The sequence below is a fragment of the Erpetoichthys calabaricus genome, chromosome 15 (genome assembly GCF_900747795.2).
Source record: "Erpetoichthys calabaricus chromosome 15, fErpCal1.3, whole genome shotgun sequence".
NCBI classification, from domain to species: Eukaryota; Metazoa; Chordata; class Cladistia; order Polypteriformes; family Polypteridae; genus Erpetoichthys; species Erpetoichthys calabaricus.
Window position 1 is genome coordinate 71,062,532 of NC_041408.2, and position 18,602 is coordinate 71,081,133.

The following is an 18,602-nucleotide window of genomic DNA, read 5'->3' on the forward strand; positions in this document are numbered from 1 at the left end:
AGGGCACAGTAAAAGGTTAAATGAAATATTTAACTAGGACGTAATTTGACTCAATAATTCCTGAAGTTACTAAAAATGTTTTGGACAGTAGCCTTTACCTGAAGTTTGACCGGCTCTGGTAGCTTCATCTGAAGCAGCCCTTCTTTAGGAACTTTTACAGAGATGCTTTTCCCTTCTACTCCCAAGCCTTCAGCTTTCAATTTTCCTTTAATGCCATCACAGTCAGGTTTGGCAGAATACTCTTGTACCACCTCTTCAGAGAAGACACTGGGCTCAATCAGACGCAGAATGTTTTTCAGATCTCCATTGTGGAAGACACCCATTATAAGAAGTGTGTAGAACAGCTTGATGAGCGGCACAAAAAGAAATTCGGTGCTACCTCCAACAGGGTCCCGTACATGCAGATTGCCTTCTTGGACAGCTTCTGTCAGCATTTCAATAGTCTTAGTCTTAAGAGTCTCTAAAGGAAACTCAGGACTGAACTGAAAGGATTCTCCATTAATCTTCACAAAACTGGGAGATGAAAACTGCATTCTTGGTCTTAGAGATGTACTAAGGCCTATGCCTGGAAGGCCATGTTTTTTTTTCTCATCTGGGAACAAAGTTATACTTTTGGTTTCTTCTGTCATGGGTACAATGTATTCATTGTTCATCATAAGTCTGGCTGTAGCATAACTACTGAGATGAATGTCAATAAGTAGATCATAGTAGCCTGTCCTAAGGAGGCCAGGCATATATTTATTTTCAATAGCATGAAGGAGTTGTGCTTCATCCACATGACTGCACAGTGCATGGGCAACTCTGTTATTTCCAAGAGCACAGATCGCAGAATACAAGCACAATGTGTGGTAATGAAATTTCAACAGATCCTCTTGTTCTGTGAGCTCTAGGATATCAACAGACCTATAGAATAGCCAAAAGTACACATGAGACAGCAAAAAAAACCCATTCTGAATACGTTATTAGGCTCCTCACTCATTACTTCTATAAATTGTGTAGTACTTTGATGTTTCAAAAACATTCCCCATTACTGGGATTAATAGTAGCCATTAGATATAACTCCTTAAACACTATAATCAAAAAATTAAAAAAATCAGAATTCATTACATAATTCATGTATAGTATTTTATCTTCATAAACATATAAATGTTGGTAGACAAATCAAGGATTTCTTCCTGATATGTTAAGAATTACCTTGGCATGTATGTTATGGATATGGTTAATCTATGCATTGTTGGCCATATTGTTCTAAAGTGGTGTATGAGCATATGAGTGTTAACTTAATGTAGACATGTGGGACTTAACTTTATCAGAAATGCCTTAATCATCTGTCACAAAATAAGGTGACTAAGTGAATTTTTTCATTCATGGAATAATGAGATACAGGGTTGTTTTGTGCAGGTATATGAAGCTCAAGTATCAGGATATTAGAAGGATTGCTTACTTGGATCTATCAACATCTTTTACCCAGTTCCTAAACTTGTTCTGAGGAATGCATGTCAGTAGCTTCCCTCAATGCCATTCTCGTAAAATGTATACAACAGAAAAGACTGTAGTAATGGCTAAGTCTTCCAAAGACAACATATTATGACAGTTTCAGCATTTATACAGTCCTTCCTGAATCTATTAACACACAAAGAATTTAGTCTATCATTCCAAAGAGATGAGAAAACAGGTTTTCCTTTTCTTTTTTCTAAAACAATTGAACCCTTTGGAAATGTCATTTATATTCTTTTACAGGATTTACGTTTGCTTTTGATTACTTGACAGGTTACTCTTTTCTCTTCAAAGTAATATCAATTACTGAGGAAAAAATGCTAAAAAGATAAAGTTCTTTCAAGTGTTGTCTATAATAATGGCAAAGAAAAATACTTAATCTTATGTTGTCATGGAGAATGGAGATAAAGTTCCTGACATAACAGACTTCTTTGGGGACCAACACTGAATAAAACAGCAAATAATATCAAAAGAAATTCTCCATTGATTTGCATCATATAATGCACATATATTTGAATACTCAATGGGAGGTTTTTGAATACACAATGGGAAGTTTGAAAATCATAAGTACACCTTATGGGAACGATTTAGTAGTCGTGGTGGACTTGACATTGTCAGCTTCTCGACAGCCATTAAGAAGGTTAGCAGAATGTTAGGTTATATAGCACGATGTGTGGAGTACAAGTCCAAGGAGGTTCTGTTCAAGCTTTATAACGCACTGGTGAGGCCTCATCCGGAGTACTGCGTACAGATTTGGCCACCAGGCTACAAAAAGGACAAAGCAATGTCAAAAGTAGTTCAGAGAAGAGAGACTAGGCTGACTCCAGGGCCACAAGGGCTGAATAATGAAGAAAGATTAAAAGAGCCAAGCCTTTAAAGTTTAAGCAACAGAAAATTAAGAGGAGACATGAGGGAATTGACTGATTAGGCAAAACGTTATAAAATCATCATCCAGAAATTGTAGCCAACTATGCTTACTTGGCAATCTGAAATTCTAAATAAAACCAAATTTTTTATTTATTTTATCTGAAAATCTTTATTTACTGTTTACCTTTGGTCTTCAGTAAGAAATTATAAATATTCAAATTACATTTGTCAAGGTAAATGTCATTTATATTCTTTTACAGGATTTATGTTTACTTTTGATTACTTGACAGGTTACTTTTTTCTCTTCAAGGTATTACTAACTACCAGGAAAAGATGCTATTAAAGATAAAGTTCTTTCAAGTACTGAAAAAAATGCCTTGATAAAATCAAATAAGTTTGGATTTCATATTTATACAGAACTTCAAACGAAGATGGTGAAGTTTTTCTATAGAACTATACAGTAATCCCTCGCTACTTCGCGGTTCACTTTTCGCGGATTCACGACTTCGCGGATTTTATATGTAAGCATATCTAAATATATAACGCGGATTTTTCACTGCTTCGTGGGTTTCTGCGGACAATGGGTCTTTTTACTTCTGGTACTTGCTTCCTCAGTTGGTTTGCCCAGTTGATTTCATACAAGAGATGCTATTGGAGGATGGCTGAGAAGCTACCCAATCAGAGCACGCAGTTAAGTTCCTGTGTGCTGCTGATTGGCTCAGCGACGGAGTGCTGCATTAACCAGGAAGTCTCATCTCACTCATTCAGCATTAACGTGCTCTTGCTACTGCATTCAGGGGATTATCACCTTCATCGTCATCATTTTTACTGCGCAGCATATTCATCACCATCATCACGTCATATATAGCTACATGTACTTCGCTATACAGTAAGTGTAAACATATCTACCGATTTCATACTGCTTAGCAGTTGTCCCTGTTATTAATAGAGTAAAGGGTGGGTTGTAAACAATACAGGGAGGGTTTAAAAACGTCCAAATACACGTTAAATAATTAAATAAATATGGTGTCCCTACTTCGCGGAAATTCAGTTATCGCGGTCGGCCTTGGAACCTATCTCCCGCGATAAGTGAGGGATTACTGTAGTCCACTTCTTGGGTGACAATAAATCCAGCCTTTTGAATCTTCAATACATTAAGACAACATACGGAAGTGATTAAGAAGGCTAACAGAATGTTAGGTTATATTTCATGACATGTGCAGTACAGGTCAAGGGTGATTATGCTAAAGTTACATAACGCATTAGTGAGGCCTCATCTGGAGTACTGAGTACAGTTTTAGTCTCCATATTACAAAACAGAGATAGCAGCACTAGAGAAATTCCAGTGAAGAGTGACTAGGCCGATTCTGTGACTAAAAGTTCTGAGTTATGATGAGAGATTAAAGGAGCTGCATCTTTTCAATTTAAGCAAACAGAGATGAAGAGGTGACATTATCAAATATTTAAAATTAAGAAAGAATTAGTAGAGTGGATCTCAGCTGTTACTTTAAAATAAATTCTGTAAAAAAGATACAATTTGTTCAGGGCAGATTTAACATAGATGTAAGAAGGTTTTTCTTTATGCAAAGAACATAGATTAAATTAATAATAATAATAATAATTCATTTACCAAGTAATGTGATGGAGAGATTGACTTTAGCGACCTTCAGATCTCAACTTCATATTGTTTTTGACTAACTACGTGAATAGGATGAATGAGCTTGTTGGGATGAAAGGCCTGTTTCTGTCTCAACTGTTCAAATGTTCTGACTGCTGCATTCAGTTTGTCCATCAAGCTTTGTAAAGGTAAGTTTTTGATCTTATCACCTTGCCAAACATTTCAGTCGGTATCTGCTACTGGCTACCTGGGGCTTTACAAGATGCTGGATGCATCATTTTATGCTTAACTAACACCACAAATGCAGCTTATAAATATTAAGAGACAAGAGACTTGTCTTTTTTACTTCTTAAGGAATTCTTCTTAGAAGTTGGACTACAGGTCTGTACCGCTGTCTTTAAATATATTGAAGGTCTGTTTTAAAATACAAAAGGAAAGGAGCAATGGCAATTTGGTCTTGTACTACAAAACTACAATGACTTCAATGTAATTTCTGCAAAATATAAAATGTTAAAGCACTGATTTTGTAACAGATTTTACGAAAAATGAATGATGTAATATTTGAAGATGTAAAAATGCAAGATATATTTAAAACATAAAGGGAAATAGGCCCTCCAAGTGTCAATCACATTTTTCAGAGGTATTTCTACTGATTTGAACATGAACTTTGAGAGACAGAGAAGGTCTATACTGAGGTATCACATGTATGCTAGTCAGCCAACATTTGTAACAAAGAAAATTAAAACTAGAAATATTGGTATTTAAATACATTTGTTTTAAAATAAAAACTCTTGTTAACAATATCTGCTTGCATTCCCACTGATAATTACCTATTTTCTTCAGGAATGTGAAGGCTCATGAACTGAAGTGGCACTGTGCATTGTACTTGCCAACCATGCCTTTCACTGACTCTGGAAACATCAACCTTTAGGAAATCATTTGGAACTCGGCTCCACAGGACTGGGGTCAAGAATTGAACATGAAGTCGAGGAGGACACTGGGGTGTTGCATTTTTACGTTCACTTTTGAAAAGTGCAGCAGACAGTGGCATGACATTCTACAGCAAACAAACCAGACATAAATGCGTGTATTAAATCATTTTGTTCCATAATAACAAAAACTAACAAGGATATAATGAAAATGAATGGAAAAATCATTAAACAAACTTGGCAAAGATTTTAGATGCATACTGTAGTCCACAAGTGAAACATTGCTTTTCAAATTATCGATCCATCATTTGCAGAATCTATTTTGTTCATTGGAAGATCAAGGGGAGTACCTGTTATTACATGTTTCATGTAGTCAGATGAGCATAATACATTATTCTTAGGCAAAAATAGACAGTTCAGTTTGTTTACCAAATAGCTAATTTTACCAAGAATCTCATCCACTAGGCTCTTAAAAGATTTAAGGGTATATACAGTAATAATATAACTTAGGAAATGGTTTCAGGCTGCCTAAACAGGTGCTGAGCAGGCTCCTATCAATCATGGAGAATCCACTGCATCCACTAAACAGGATCATCTCCAGACAGAGGAGCAGCTTCAGCGACAGACTGTTGTCACCGTCCTGCTCCACTGACAGACTGAGGAGATCGTTCCTCCCCCAAACTATATGATTCTTCAATTCCACTTTGGGTGTAAATATTAACATTATTCAAAATTACTGTCTGCAATACCTGCATTTTTATTACTCTTTAATTTAATATTGTTTTTTTGTATCGGTATGCTGCTGCTGGAGTATGTGAATTTCCCCTTGGGATTAATAAAGTATCTATCTATCTATCTATCTATCTATCTATCTATCTATCTATCTATCTATCTATCTATCTATCTATCTATCTATCTATCTATCTATCTATCTATCTATCTATCTATCTATCTATCTATCTATCTAAACAAACCATCACAAAAATGCCTCCATATTTCTAATATGAATGTGCTATATCTTACTATTCAAACTTTAACTGGAACTGGGAGTTTTTTTTTTTACTATATAAACTATATAATTGTTTTATTTAACCTTAGGAAAAAGATAGATTTAGTTTTCAGAATCTGAAAATATTTTAGATATTAGTGGCTCTCTGTTCTCATCCCAGTTAGCTGGTATTCCAAATCTGCCTCTCTTGAATCCTGAGAGTGGACAAAATGTTTAAAAGAATGTTTTAACCAAAAATGATACTTCTCTTATCTTTTACTTTACTTGTGTTGTCTATAATAACTCAAAGAAAAATACTTAATCTTATGTTGTCATGGAAAACAGAGATAACAAAGTTCCTGATATGATGGACCAACACTGAAAAAACATCAAATAATATCAACACGTCCATGATAAAAATCTCCATTTATTTGTATCATATAATGCATATATAATTTAATACACAATGAGAGGTTTTTAAATACCAAATGGGAGGTCTGAAAATTGTAAGTACACTTTATGGGATGGATTTAGGATTCATAGTGGACTCTACTCTCTCAACTTCCAGATTGTGCTCAGAAGCCATTAAGAAGGCAATTGAGCAGGATGTGTAGAGTACAAGTCCAAGGAGGGAGGCACTGGTGAGGTGTCATCTGGAGTATTGTGTACAGTTTTGGTCACCAGGCTACAAAAAGGACAAAGCAGCACTAGAAAAAGTCCAGAGGAAAGAGACTAGTATGATTCATGGGCTACAGTTTCTGAATTATGAATAAAGGTTAAAAGAGCTGAGCCTTTTCAGTTTAAGCAAAACAAGATTAAGAGGAGATATGATTGAGGTGTTTAAAATTATGAAGGGGTTATTTTAAAATGAGTTCATCAAGAACACAGGGACACATTTGTTGAGGGTAAATTTCACACAAACATTATGAAGTTTTTCTTTACACAGAGAACCATAGACACTTGGAATAAGCTACCAAGTATTGTGGTAGACAGTAGGTGTTTAGAGACTTTCAAAAGTAGACTTGATGCGTTTTCAAAAGAATTAAATGGATAAAGCTGTATGGCCTGTTGTTGTCCAGATTGTTCTAGTGTTCTAATATGTCAGACAACCAGTCATATGCTCATAATGACCTAAACATATGTATTTTGGCGAAAATATTGCTGAATACACCTCTTATGAATGGCTAGGAAGAGTGTTCAAATGGGATTGAGCTTTCAAATTAAAGACCAGCCTCTCTCCCCATTTGGTCATTGTTAATCCACAATATCGTATTTCTGTTTTTCAACAGCAGTTTGTGAAACTGCACAGATGAACTGACCTTCTGCTTGTTGAAGCACCACAGACATGCAGAAATACATAGCATAATTTCAACATGATAATGTTTTCACTTTCTTTTCTTTCCTAGATTTTCACCTCTTTCAGAACAAACTCTGCAATGTTCATATGATATAAAATCCCGGATGGCCGAGATGCCCCTGTGATGGAAGGTCCAGGGGTGAGGGCATATTCAGGGCACTACCTCCCCCGGAACATGAGAGGGCAACCTCTCTGGCTTAAAGTGGGGCCACAGGTTTGGAGCATAGAAGCTCAACCCTTCTGGGGCCCATGGCCACCGCCAGGGGGTGCCTTGACTGTTTCTGAGCCCTGGGTTGCAACACTTCCACCACCCCCGGAAGTGCTGCCAGAAGAAGACCTGGGAGCACCTGGAGCACTTCCGGGTGCCCTATTAAAGGGGCCACCTCACTCCATTCCAGGAGCCAGAATCGGGAAAAGACGAACGAAGATTGCTGGGAGAGGAGTGGAGGTGGCAGAGAAAGAGAAAAGGAAGAAAAGACTGTTTTGGTTTTGGTACTGTGTTGACTGTGTTGTGAACGTGGGGAACAGGGGAAGGCGTTGCCCCCGTGGAAAATAAATAAAATGTGTGCGCTGGACAGAACTTGTGTCTTGCGTCGGTCCTTGTTGGGTAGGGTTGCTGGTATGCCTCCCTGGTGGTCCACAATATATATATATATATATATATATATATATATATATATATATGATTCATAAAATATTTATTGTAAAACCCTAATCCATACTCTTGCAAGCTTTTCTAACAAATATAATCAAAGCCAATTTCTGATAAAACTTGCAAAAACATTCTGAAAAGTTAAACTTGCTTATAAAACAAAGTTTTTTTGTGTTTATCTAGCAGGTGCCTTTTGATATCTAAATATCTAGAAGACGTTTAAAAATGTGCAATACTCTCCAACTGCCCTAGTCTAAACTTCATGAAGCTATTTGTAAGCAGTCAAACTGAAAACATGCCAAAAAGTTCCACATTAGTAACATGAATAAACCTAGAAATATGAAGGAAAATGTAAACTTACTTATAATTAAGACAAAAAAATGCTTCAACAGCTCTTTAGCAGAAAGCAAGGCCATTACTAAAATTGTACATCATGTTATTTGTTAGGTCTAATTTTATTCACCTGAAGTCCACTCATACTTCAGTAGCATTAAAAATAACATAAAACTAGTTAATTGAATTTATGGAATGAAAAACATAACATGGTTTGTCTGTTAACACAGTTGCTCAATTTATATTTATAAACAAAGACTTACATTTTTTTTTTTTTTGCTGAAATGCAGAGCCAGAACACAAAATAATTTATAATCCATAGAAATGCATAAAATATATAATTCAGAAAGAGCAATTAAAAGACCTTTTACTGTGAAAAAGGAAGTAGACCCCCTTTCAATTCTATGGTTTTACATATCAGGATATAACTAATAATCACCCAGTCTTCATCAAATAAAAAAAAGATAAATCTAACCTCATGTGATAAACAACATACAGAATACATCAGTCCTCCTAAGCCTGAATGGCTGGCTGTGGGCAGTTAAGAAGAAAATCTTTGGCGTCTTTTCAGCTACAGTTTGTGTGCAGAACTATATAATAGTGTCTCCATATAGTGTTACCTTAGTAGCGTTTTACACTACTTAAAAACGTTTTAAAAGAAGCCAATAACATAATCTTGTTATGATGAGAATGTGATATCCTAAATCATTAGATCAGCATACTATTTTGGAAATAGAAGACAAAATCAGCTTCACTGAAGTTTAAAATAAGAATTTATAAAGCACATGTGAACATTAAAGCCATAAGCCATCATAACAATGCTGAAAGAGTCTATATGTCAAAGCATTATAAAGACTTATTAACCATATTTAGAAATATACAAATTAATTAAAAAAATAATGTTGCAGACTTAAGTCATTGCTAGAGTTTTTTAAGGCATAAAAACTAAATCAAGCCCTGATTCCTTCACACACTTGACACATGTAATAGCAAGCAAAACAAAAACAACAAAGTTCTGCCAAGGCAGATATAGTTAAACTTCCCCAGTTTCACTAACTCTCTCTCTCTCCAAACATCTTTCGAAATTTGGCCTATGCTACTAACACTAGTTAACACCCTCACATGACAACTTATAGTTCCAACTATCCTGGTAACAGATAATAGAATCCACTCTTAACCTTAATCAGCGCAATGTCAAACTATATACAAACTGAATTCTCTGCTGCTCTACAGTGAAATCTGTAGTTATACAAACGCCTGATTATTTCCACACCAACCTTAGGCACTTTTGGTTCTTTGTGCCAATTAGATGACCTCACAATGTTATCTAGACTTGTGATACACTCACACTACAGGCCTGGTTAGACAGCCATTGTGCTTCTCTAGCAATACTACTAAAACGCTCTTGTGACGAGAATCCTCAGTGTGGCAGTTTAGTCCCTGCAACTTGTATCTTCAACTACAGTAGCTGTGACACTCAATGGCAATTCTTTTCTATCATGCAACTTCTGAATCCCGTCTCTCTTGTGACAGGACTCCCTACAAACACGGTTCATGACAAGACTCTCTCTAAATCGAGAATGAAACTTCCTGCACAACTTTCTGCAACTTCTCTGTCAAATCACTCTGTGCACACTGCACTAGTAAATTTCCTTTGCCATTCCTCCCAACTCATCTTTGAAATTACTGTACTCAACTCAAACGAAAGGACATTTATGTGGTATTACCTGCAAAAGAGTATCTTAAACTTGCATTCCCTATCCTTTTCACACACACCTCCTTCTCAGCCCATGATTCACCAGTGGCAAAGGGCCAGATGACAGACATAACCTATTATATACAAGCAGGATACGCTTCCCAATTCCACTGTGTCACTATGCTCTTTAACAAACTTTTCAATATTTATTTGCAACCTTCTGCGCAATTAGTGTCCTACACATATTTTACTTTGTGTTTTTATCCAGCAAAAAATAAGCCAATTGGAAAAGTCATGTGTTAAAAAGTAAGTATACCCTGTGATTTACGTAGGTTAAAGATCAACTTGTGTGATCAGTAACTTAAAAAAATTATTTACTGCATGAGTTTTTCAGTCTCTTAACAACATCCCAGAAAAACATTAGCCAGCTACTCCTTACAACACCACATTAGTTATGTTCACAGCTTTGTTAACGTCCTACCAGATTTCAATATTATCTTCAGATCTGGGCTATGTTTTGCTCATGTGAATGCCTTCATCCTTTTCCTTTTTAGTCATTCAATTCTATATCTGCATATGTGCTTATGATGACGGCCCTGTTGCATAATCCAATTTCAGTGTAACTTAGATATCAGACAGATGGTCTTAGAGTTTCCCTTAGAGTACACTACTGTAAAGAAGTGTGCAGGTGAACATAATGATTTTCGGTTTTATGGCTGCAAAACAACCAAAAATAATTACCCCTTGACCACTGGACTACGTGGCTGGGCTCATGTGGTGATACAAATATGGTACTGTGCAAAAAGACCAATAATTCCATTTCGGCCTTGTTGACTCAGAAGATATTGTTTTTTGGAATCTTATACTGGGCATCATTTAGCTGCAACTTTTCTAAACCTAAGATGTGCTGCCTGTTCTTTTTGGAGAGAAGGGGTTTTCTCCTATTTAAACTGGTATTACAGTTACACTTGCTATAATATTTACCATTTTGATAGAGGTCTGTTGACCAATAAATGCAGCTTTTGGGTTGTTGAAATTTCTAGAACCATCATAAATTCTGTTCTAGGAGAAAATTTGTTGGCATACAGTTTCCTATGAAAATGATATAAATGTTTTTGTATAATCATTATCATAATAGAGTAATGGACCTACAATTGTATGGAAATATTCTTATGATCCTGAAGTTGCTTCAGGTGTTTTATGTCTTTTGCACATTGTTAACACAAACTTGAATGAATGCTATAGATCAAACTACCAAACTTGCTGCATTTCTATCGAAGTGGTTGCACTAATAATGTTAACTAACTGAAGTTTATTAGTTAACTAATAATGTTACATGACAGAGCTCATTTAATGAGTATCATATCCCTTTAAATACCTTCTTAAATAACACAGAAACAAAATAGGTGGACATACGTTTTCACAAATGACTTTTAAATATTGGCTTATTTTCATTAAAAAAACTAATAACAAAGTGTAATATTTGTGTTCGTGTATCCTGAGGTTAGATTTATTTAATTTTAGGACTAGAGGTTTATAGGATTGTATATGATGTCCTGAATTAGCAAACCACAGAAATGAAAGTGAGTGTACTTACTTTTTTGCTTGACTTATATCAAGCTGTGGGCTATGGCAGTTCCTTAGATATATAAACTGAAATGCACAGTAAAAAGGAAAGAATACAAAACATCAAAAAAGAGCAGTTTAGATTACCTACAAAGTGTAATAAATGGGACTTTACAATTTAAACTAATGACCAGAAACACATATTTTATATTTGTTTAGCATGAAATTAGCTTCAATTATTTTTCCCTTTTTGCAGATGCACACCGAAGGAATCCTGCTGTAAATTCATTAATACAGGTTTTTGCCAAAACTAAAACAAGCCATTCTCTCACATTGTTTTCAAATGCAATTGGCACTTTTATTTTCAAACAGATTTAGATAACACCATTTTTATTTATCAGTAGACCTTTATTCATGCAATATTGTCAGGGTGAAGTGTAAGAAAATTCACAGATTACAGACAAACCAAAAAAAAAAAGAAAAAGAAAAAAATCATTCCGTACTCAGAGTGAAATCACCCAAAGGTTAGCACCTGTATCATGGAGAAACTATCAGAAATAAACGAACAAGAGATGCAAAGAAGGCAAAAGGTTTTTAAATAAAATTTCTTGCAATCACACATTATCATTTCTACTTAGAATATTTAGTAACAAGTATAAAATAATAGCCACCTTTTCTGCGTATGAATTTCAAATTAATTTTATAAATGTATTCTAATCAAAATTTAAATTGAGGCTGTAGTGGTCATTTATGCAGGATGTACAGAGACATCAACTGGAACTTCAAGGTGACTACATCTTATATTTAACAAGCATACAATATAAAACCCAACAAAAATATGCTTTGATCAAGATGCAACTCACTTTTATTCTTCCAAGTTCAAACTGAAAAACATTAGGACTTGTAGCTTGGGCAAAAACAGCAGGAAACAGTTTTGTGCTGGGCTCCACCTAAGTACAAATCAAAATGTTAATGTCTTTAACAAAAATACTAAGAAAAAATCAAATCCTGTCTTACTGCACACAGCTCTATTATCTTGCGCATTATTAAATATTTTGAATATCTTTAAACAAATTATGTTCTTCCTGATCCAGTTGGGTGTTGTAAATCTTACTCATCATTACACATTAGGAAAAAAAATGTACCTGGTAGTAAGTGCTTATCTCTTTCCCATTAGTTGTAAATGTTAGCAAGCCACTGGCAGTATCCACTAGGCAGCCAATTTCCAATCCATTATTGTTGCGACCTTGTCCTGGGCTTGTACTTTCTCCTGCCCACACCATGTAGCAGTTACTACGTTTAATGCTGAGAACAAAACAAAGACCTTGAGTAAACCTTTAAAAAAAACGAGTCCTGAACAGCAACCACATGTGTACAAAACATTGCATTTTATTTTAGTATAATGTTTTCCTGTCATAAATAGCACATAATTAACAAAAAGAAACTGCACAATCTAATCTAGTGGCACATGAACTGAATACAGACCACAATAATGTTCCCCCAAGTTGTATGACCAACTGACATCATAAACTCCCAAACACAAAAGCAACTGCCATCAAAGCAGCCTTGGATAAACAAGGCTTCTAGTTATAGGATAGAAAAATATCCATCCATCCATTATCCAACCCGCTATATCCTAATTACAGGGTCACGGGGGTCTGCCGGAGCCAATCCCAGCCAACACAGGGCACAAGGCAGGAAACAAACCCCGGGCAGGGCGCCAGCCCACCGCAGGACAGTAAAATAGTATTAACAAAATATGTACTTATTGTGACTCTGAACTTCTAATGTCCTGTAGGGTACAAACACATATTTATCATATAGAAATGTATAATTATTCAATACTGCCCTTGTGCAAGACTAGGTGGAGTGGTATACGGAGAATGACTAACTCATGTTATAGATACAGTACAATATTTCCTGGCTGGGTTAAGTAGTAATTTTGAGATGGCAGATAACTGACACTTGTTTACTTGATTATAAACTAACACTTAGTTAGCAAAAATAAGAGAGAGAGAGAGAAAGAAAGCAGAGGTGAGCTGGTCAGTGCGCTTTACTGCCAATGGGAAGGTAGGAAGGTAGAGGAGATTCTCAACTACATAAACACCTTTTTAATAATTTGCTTATCCAACTACTTAGGCACACAAAAATACTGTAAATATAAATTGATTAAATACAACAGATTAAAAGTACTGTTTTATTTAATAACCTTTCATGGACCTTTCCTTTTTCATCTCCAAGTGTTACAGTCACTGTGCGAACCTTCTCCATTTCAAAAGATGTGTCATGCTGGTGAAAGTCAGAAGTAACCCATCCAACCCACACATTGGTAGGTTCCTGACCAGGAAATATTCTAACTGAGTAATAATACTAGATGAAAAAAACAAAAAAGCAAATTAATATATAGCTATTTTTTGAAAATGAAGACTCTTGCAATAAATATGGGACATAAAATAAATACCTCACTTTGACAAAAACCATATAAGCAGGTGTTCCATTAGCCAAATATACAGAAAATTAACCATAACCAGCAAGTTTATTCGGTTGTTTTTTTGTCATTTATTTCAAGAGGGTGTTATATCCAGCCTCTTCCAGATTAGCAGGTTGTCTGCTGTAGTTGCAGTTACTATTAGGAACAAATAGTAATATTTTCAAAAACAAATCATAACACACTTACGATTGATGTCTGCATCAGGTATTCATAGTCGTCTCTGTCATCGGCTAACACTTCTTCTGAGAGGCGGGCTGAAGAGTGATTTATGTTGTAGTCTGGCTTTGTTCTTTTCAACATAAACCTGCAAATATGCCAAAAAATATATACTAAATTATCAGCATGGATAAACACTTTTTTATTTTGCTGTAACAAGTCAAACAAAGTTTTATAATTGAGGAAATACATGCAGTACTTGACGCAATCCACAAATAATAAAATACAAATGTACAATTCTACTGTGTAATCGTGTATTGCTTTCTAATAAAAGAAAACAAACATTTCATTCAATGGCTATGTGAAAATAAACTAAAATATAATGAATATCTCATTGCAGATAATGTTGCGGCACAACAGATGCCTATGGAGTAAAGAAATCCTATGCTACGTTTTCAACAGTTTGTTAAGCTGAACACATTTTCTTTTACATATTTAATTACAGGAAGAATGCATGATGAGATGCCAGTGTTAGACACAGTAAACTTGAGTATACTGTCATTTTATAAAAATGTATTTAACATAGCTGGATAAATCAAAGTTTGGCTGGAGTTCCCTAAAAAGTATTTTAATTTCACCTTGCTGCCTACCAACCTTTATCATCCCCTAAACGCTCTTTCTAGCCATACAGCCACTGCAGTAAGTGGCAGGATTAAAAAACACAAAGGGTGAACACTTTGAACTGTCATTCTCCTAAAGGTGAAGTACAAATTACTATTGTCACACACGTGTGAGTAGGAGGCAGCTAAAGGGCCTGAGTAGTTGTAATATCACCACCGACTGGGGGGGTGGCAGAGTGTACTGACTGTCTTTCTCAGTTACTTGCAGACCATTCCCAGGAAATCCTGCCAGGTTCCAGCACCCACGATGACACCACTTCCGGGTTCAGGGCCAAAGACGATGTCACTTCCGGTCCCGAGGACACCACTTCTGGGTTCGGGGCCAAAGACGATGTCACTTCCAGTCCCGAGGACACCACTTTCGGCCCTAAAGATGACATCACTTCCTGAACGGGCCTTTAAATCCACCATCTTTACTATAAGTGATCAGTTCTGTTTTGGACTCAGTCTTGTCAACAACTCTTTAAAAATGTCTACATTTGCAGCCAGGACACATTATACGGGTGGCTGCCCCAAACCTTCGTGATGTCTGGTGTATTAATTTGTGACACTGTACAGTTTACAGTTGCTTGTGGTTGTGACCTCCAATCACTGGCAACCTCTTGCACTGCATCAACACTTTTTGCAAGTACTGTTCAGGAATAAAAATACAGCAATAGGAATAAGAACAATTCCCTTCAGGCAGCAGGAGTGTGCTGGAGCTGATCAGAAGACAGCATTGTCAGCATGCACAAAGTTTTGTGCCAACCAAAGCAGGATCTCCTCCAAGACCATAGGTACATCATTTTCTGCTAAACTAATTTGGATAGCAATTTCCTTGTCTTGCTGGATTGCGGCAATTTTTGTCATAAGGTAAGTGATTTTCCCATGGTTTGTGTTTAGCCATGTTGAATTTCCAAAAGACAGCTTTTCCTTGTTGAGTTTCATTTAGACCCTTTTGAGAAATATACAGGACCAACTGGGGTGTACGGTTTTGAAAACCCTTAAAGGACAACCTTCCTTTCTTTCAACCACCAAAAAACTTTTAAAACTCCAAAACACCCTTTTTTAGTGAAAGTTACATTTGCTAAATTGCATGCAAAATGAAGTTTAACATCAATTTCTCAAAACTCAGCTGTTTCATTCACCACTGCCTATTATTTTGTGATGTTATATTATAAGCAGATTTAAAAAATGGGACAGATGTATATTATACATAATGGAGCAAGATTTGAACCACTGGACAAGGACTCTGGGAACGTATTGGTGAAACATGGAAATAGGAATTTTATTGCATCATTTCTGAAGTGAACTGATGCAGTATATTTTTTATCAAAGTAAACACATTTTTGAAAAAAGCCATCGCTATTATACTCCCACATATTGAAAGGACTGAGTATGTGTGCACACTGCAGACTATAAATATGTGTATCAAAAAACAAAAGGATGCAAAAATGGATGGAGATAAATGTTAAACTGTATGGAAGTCCCCAGATTACCTCAACTATTAACACTCTCAGTTGGATTACTGTATCTACAGAAAAAGTTTATATTGTTACAAGATCAAGCAACAACACAAACCTCTGTTTAAGTCTAGAAGGTTTCTCCTGTGCATAGTCTTTATGGTTGTTGAATTCATCCTTAATGCTGTCCTTTTCCTTCTCTGGTCCATTGGAATTCAAGTGCCCATGTGCGGTTTTCATGAGAACTTCAAAGTCAGAATCTGATTCAAAATCTTCAAGATCCTTCTTTGGTGAAATGTAGCTGCTGCTTGGGGGCAAACTACTGCCCGGTGTCCTTGAATACCCCTCTGCACATTCAACAGGCATACTTAAGCGATAGAATACAATATCGGTGTTGCTGTTTTGTGATCCAAATGATCTCTGAATCACTTTTAAGCATGGAGGACTATCAATTGTCCCATCTATCCTTGTGACCTGATTAAAGAAAACAAGTCCGTTATTAGACAATGAAGTTAATATGTGTATATCGATAGGAGAAAGACTGGAGGTTATGAAGGTGCATTGCTAAAAGATAACAAAAAATGTGATGCAACAGATTGAGTAGAAGGTTTGCAATAGTTTTTCTAAACACAAATGTGGAGAAAAGAATATGTGAATTTAAGTTCTTATACAATAAACATACAGAAAGGATAGTTTCCTATAACAGCATTAAACACAAATTAAGATGTAGAGTGTGTTTGCCATAGAATCTATGTAGTAAAAAAAACAATTAAAATAGGAGCATCTAAGGGAAGAGTTCCCTCTGCTCTCAATCTTATTGCATTTCTAACTTTCACCCACTGGCAAACTTGAACACTTGAATGATTCTTATTTTAGCTGTGGGTCTCCAAGCAATTGAAACACTTTGTGTTACCTTGGAAAACAACAGCGTGAATAAGAAACTGTATTTTACCTAGTTCATTTAATGTTAACTGACTATACAGTACACTCCAGCTACCAAATCCTTTAACGTGGAAAATGTTCCTATAGTAGTAATTCCAAAACAACTTAACACTGCTAAATAAGGAAGGATAAGGAAGAAACAGATGCTCTAACTGTAAGCATCTTTGATGATTGCACATGCTTGGGAGTAATATATTAACAAGTGTAAAATGCAACATATTTTACAACTCACTTATTAATTTCTCTTCATCTGGAGTTAGAAAATTAAAATAAACATTTTGACATTAACTGTAAGGAATAACTATGAATTAGTGCTTCAGACACCAAAATGAAAAAAAATGTCCAGAATGCTTCCTGGATGACATTGGCTCATGTTTCATGTGGATTGCCCACCTCAATGTGCTCGTGCCTTGAAGGAACAGGAGTGAACTGTGGCAGCCGCTTACTCATCCACATGGTAATGTCCCTGTTCATGTTCACAGCAAATGGTTCATAACCTTCCTGTAACCCACATATGGTGAAATACTTTAATGTGCCAACATTCTTGCCAAAATTCATTCTCCCAATCTCTGAAACTCCCAGGCTACAGACAGGAATAAACCCTATTGAATAAAAGTAAATTGAAAAAATAATTAATTAATTATAATTCATTTTTTATAAATACTTAAAACCTGTTAAAATTAATTTAGAAACACACATACAGTGATAGTAAAATTAACACATCACAAATGTTGACTTTGGATACTACATTACATGTTTTACATATCAATTTAATTCTATGTGTGATCTCCCACACTAACATAAAGGTGTGAAGAAATGTGTGCTCGATGCAACTTGTGTCTTCTCAGAAACAGCTGACCTCCAGTGATTTTCATGCACTATATTTTATAGTGTAATAGGGTGTGATAACAAAGAACATCAAATAAGCAACAGATCTGTGGCCGATAACACATTGTTAATGATGGAGGTAAAAGATGACAGTCTAGACTTGCTTAAGCTAACAAAGGCCATAAATCAAAAACAGCTCCCCACAATAGAGGGTCTCAAAAGGGCATCTCTGAACACAAAGTATGAAGAACCTTCAAGTAGATGGGCCATAGCAGCAGAAGAAAAGACTGTGCGGATCAACTGGCCGGAATCTTCACTAGGATTTTCAACCAGTCCCTGTCTCTGTCCACTGTCCCATCCTGCCTCAAGTCCACAATCATTGTTCCACTGCCGAAAAAATCCATCATGAACAGTCTGAATGATTTCTGCCCAGTGGCACTCACATCTGTCATCATGAAGTACTTTGAGAAACTGGTGGGGAGTCATATCATCGCCTGCCTGCCAGCAGACCTGGACCCATTTCAATTTGCTTACAAAGCAAAGAGATCCATGGAGGACGC

General features: G+C 36.0%; 1 protein-coding gene across 3 annotated transcripts in view; it reads right to left on the minus strand.

Moving 5' to 3' along the window:
- The window catches only part of ryr2a (ryanodine receptor 2a (cardiac)), a 657,734-nt gene that overhangs the window by 238,938 nt on the left and 400,194 nt on the right, over positions 1 to 18,602 (minus strand). For all 3 annotated transcript variants that reach the window (XM_051919561.1, XM_051919560.1, XM_051919559.1), the window contains exons 28-35: positions 17,608 to 17,816; positions 16,391 to 16,746; positions 14,181 to 14,298; positions 13,713 to 13,873; positions 12,649 to 12,808; positions 12,367 to 12,453; positions 4,813 to 5,039; positions 99 to 903 (exon numbers count right to left, since the gene is read on the minus strand). In XM_051919561.1, the coding sequence (XP_051775521.1) occupies positions 99 to 903; positions 4,813 to 5,039; positions 12,367 to 12,453; positions 12,649 to 12,808; positions 13,713 to 13,873; positions 14,181 to 14,298; positions 16,391 to 16,746; positions 17,608 to 17,816 (2,123 nt within the window). The remainder of the gene's footprint in view (positions 1 to 98; positions 904 to 4,812; positions 5,040 to 12,366; positions 12,454 to 12,648; positions 12,809 to 13,712; positions 13,874 to 14,180; positions 14,299 to 16,390; positions 16,747 to 17,607; positions 17,817 to 18,602) is intronic.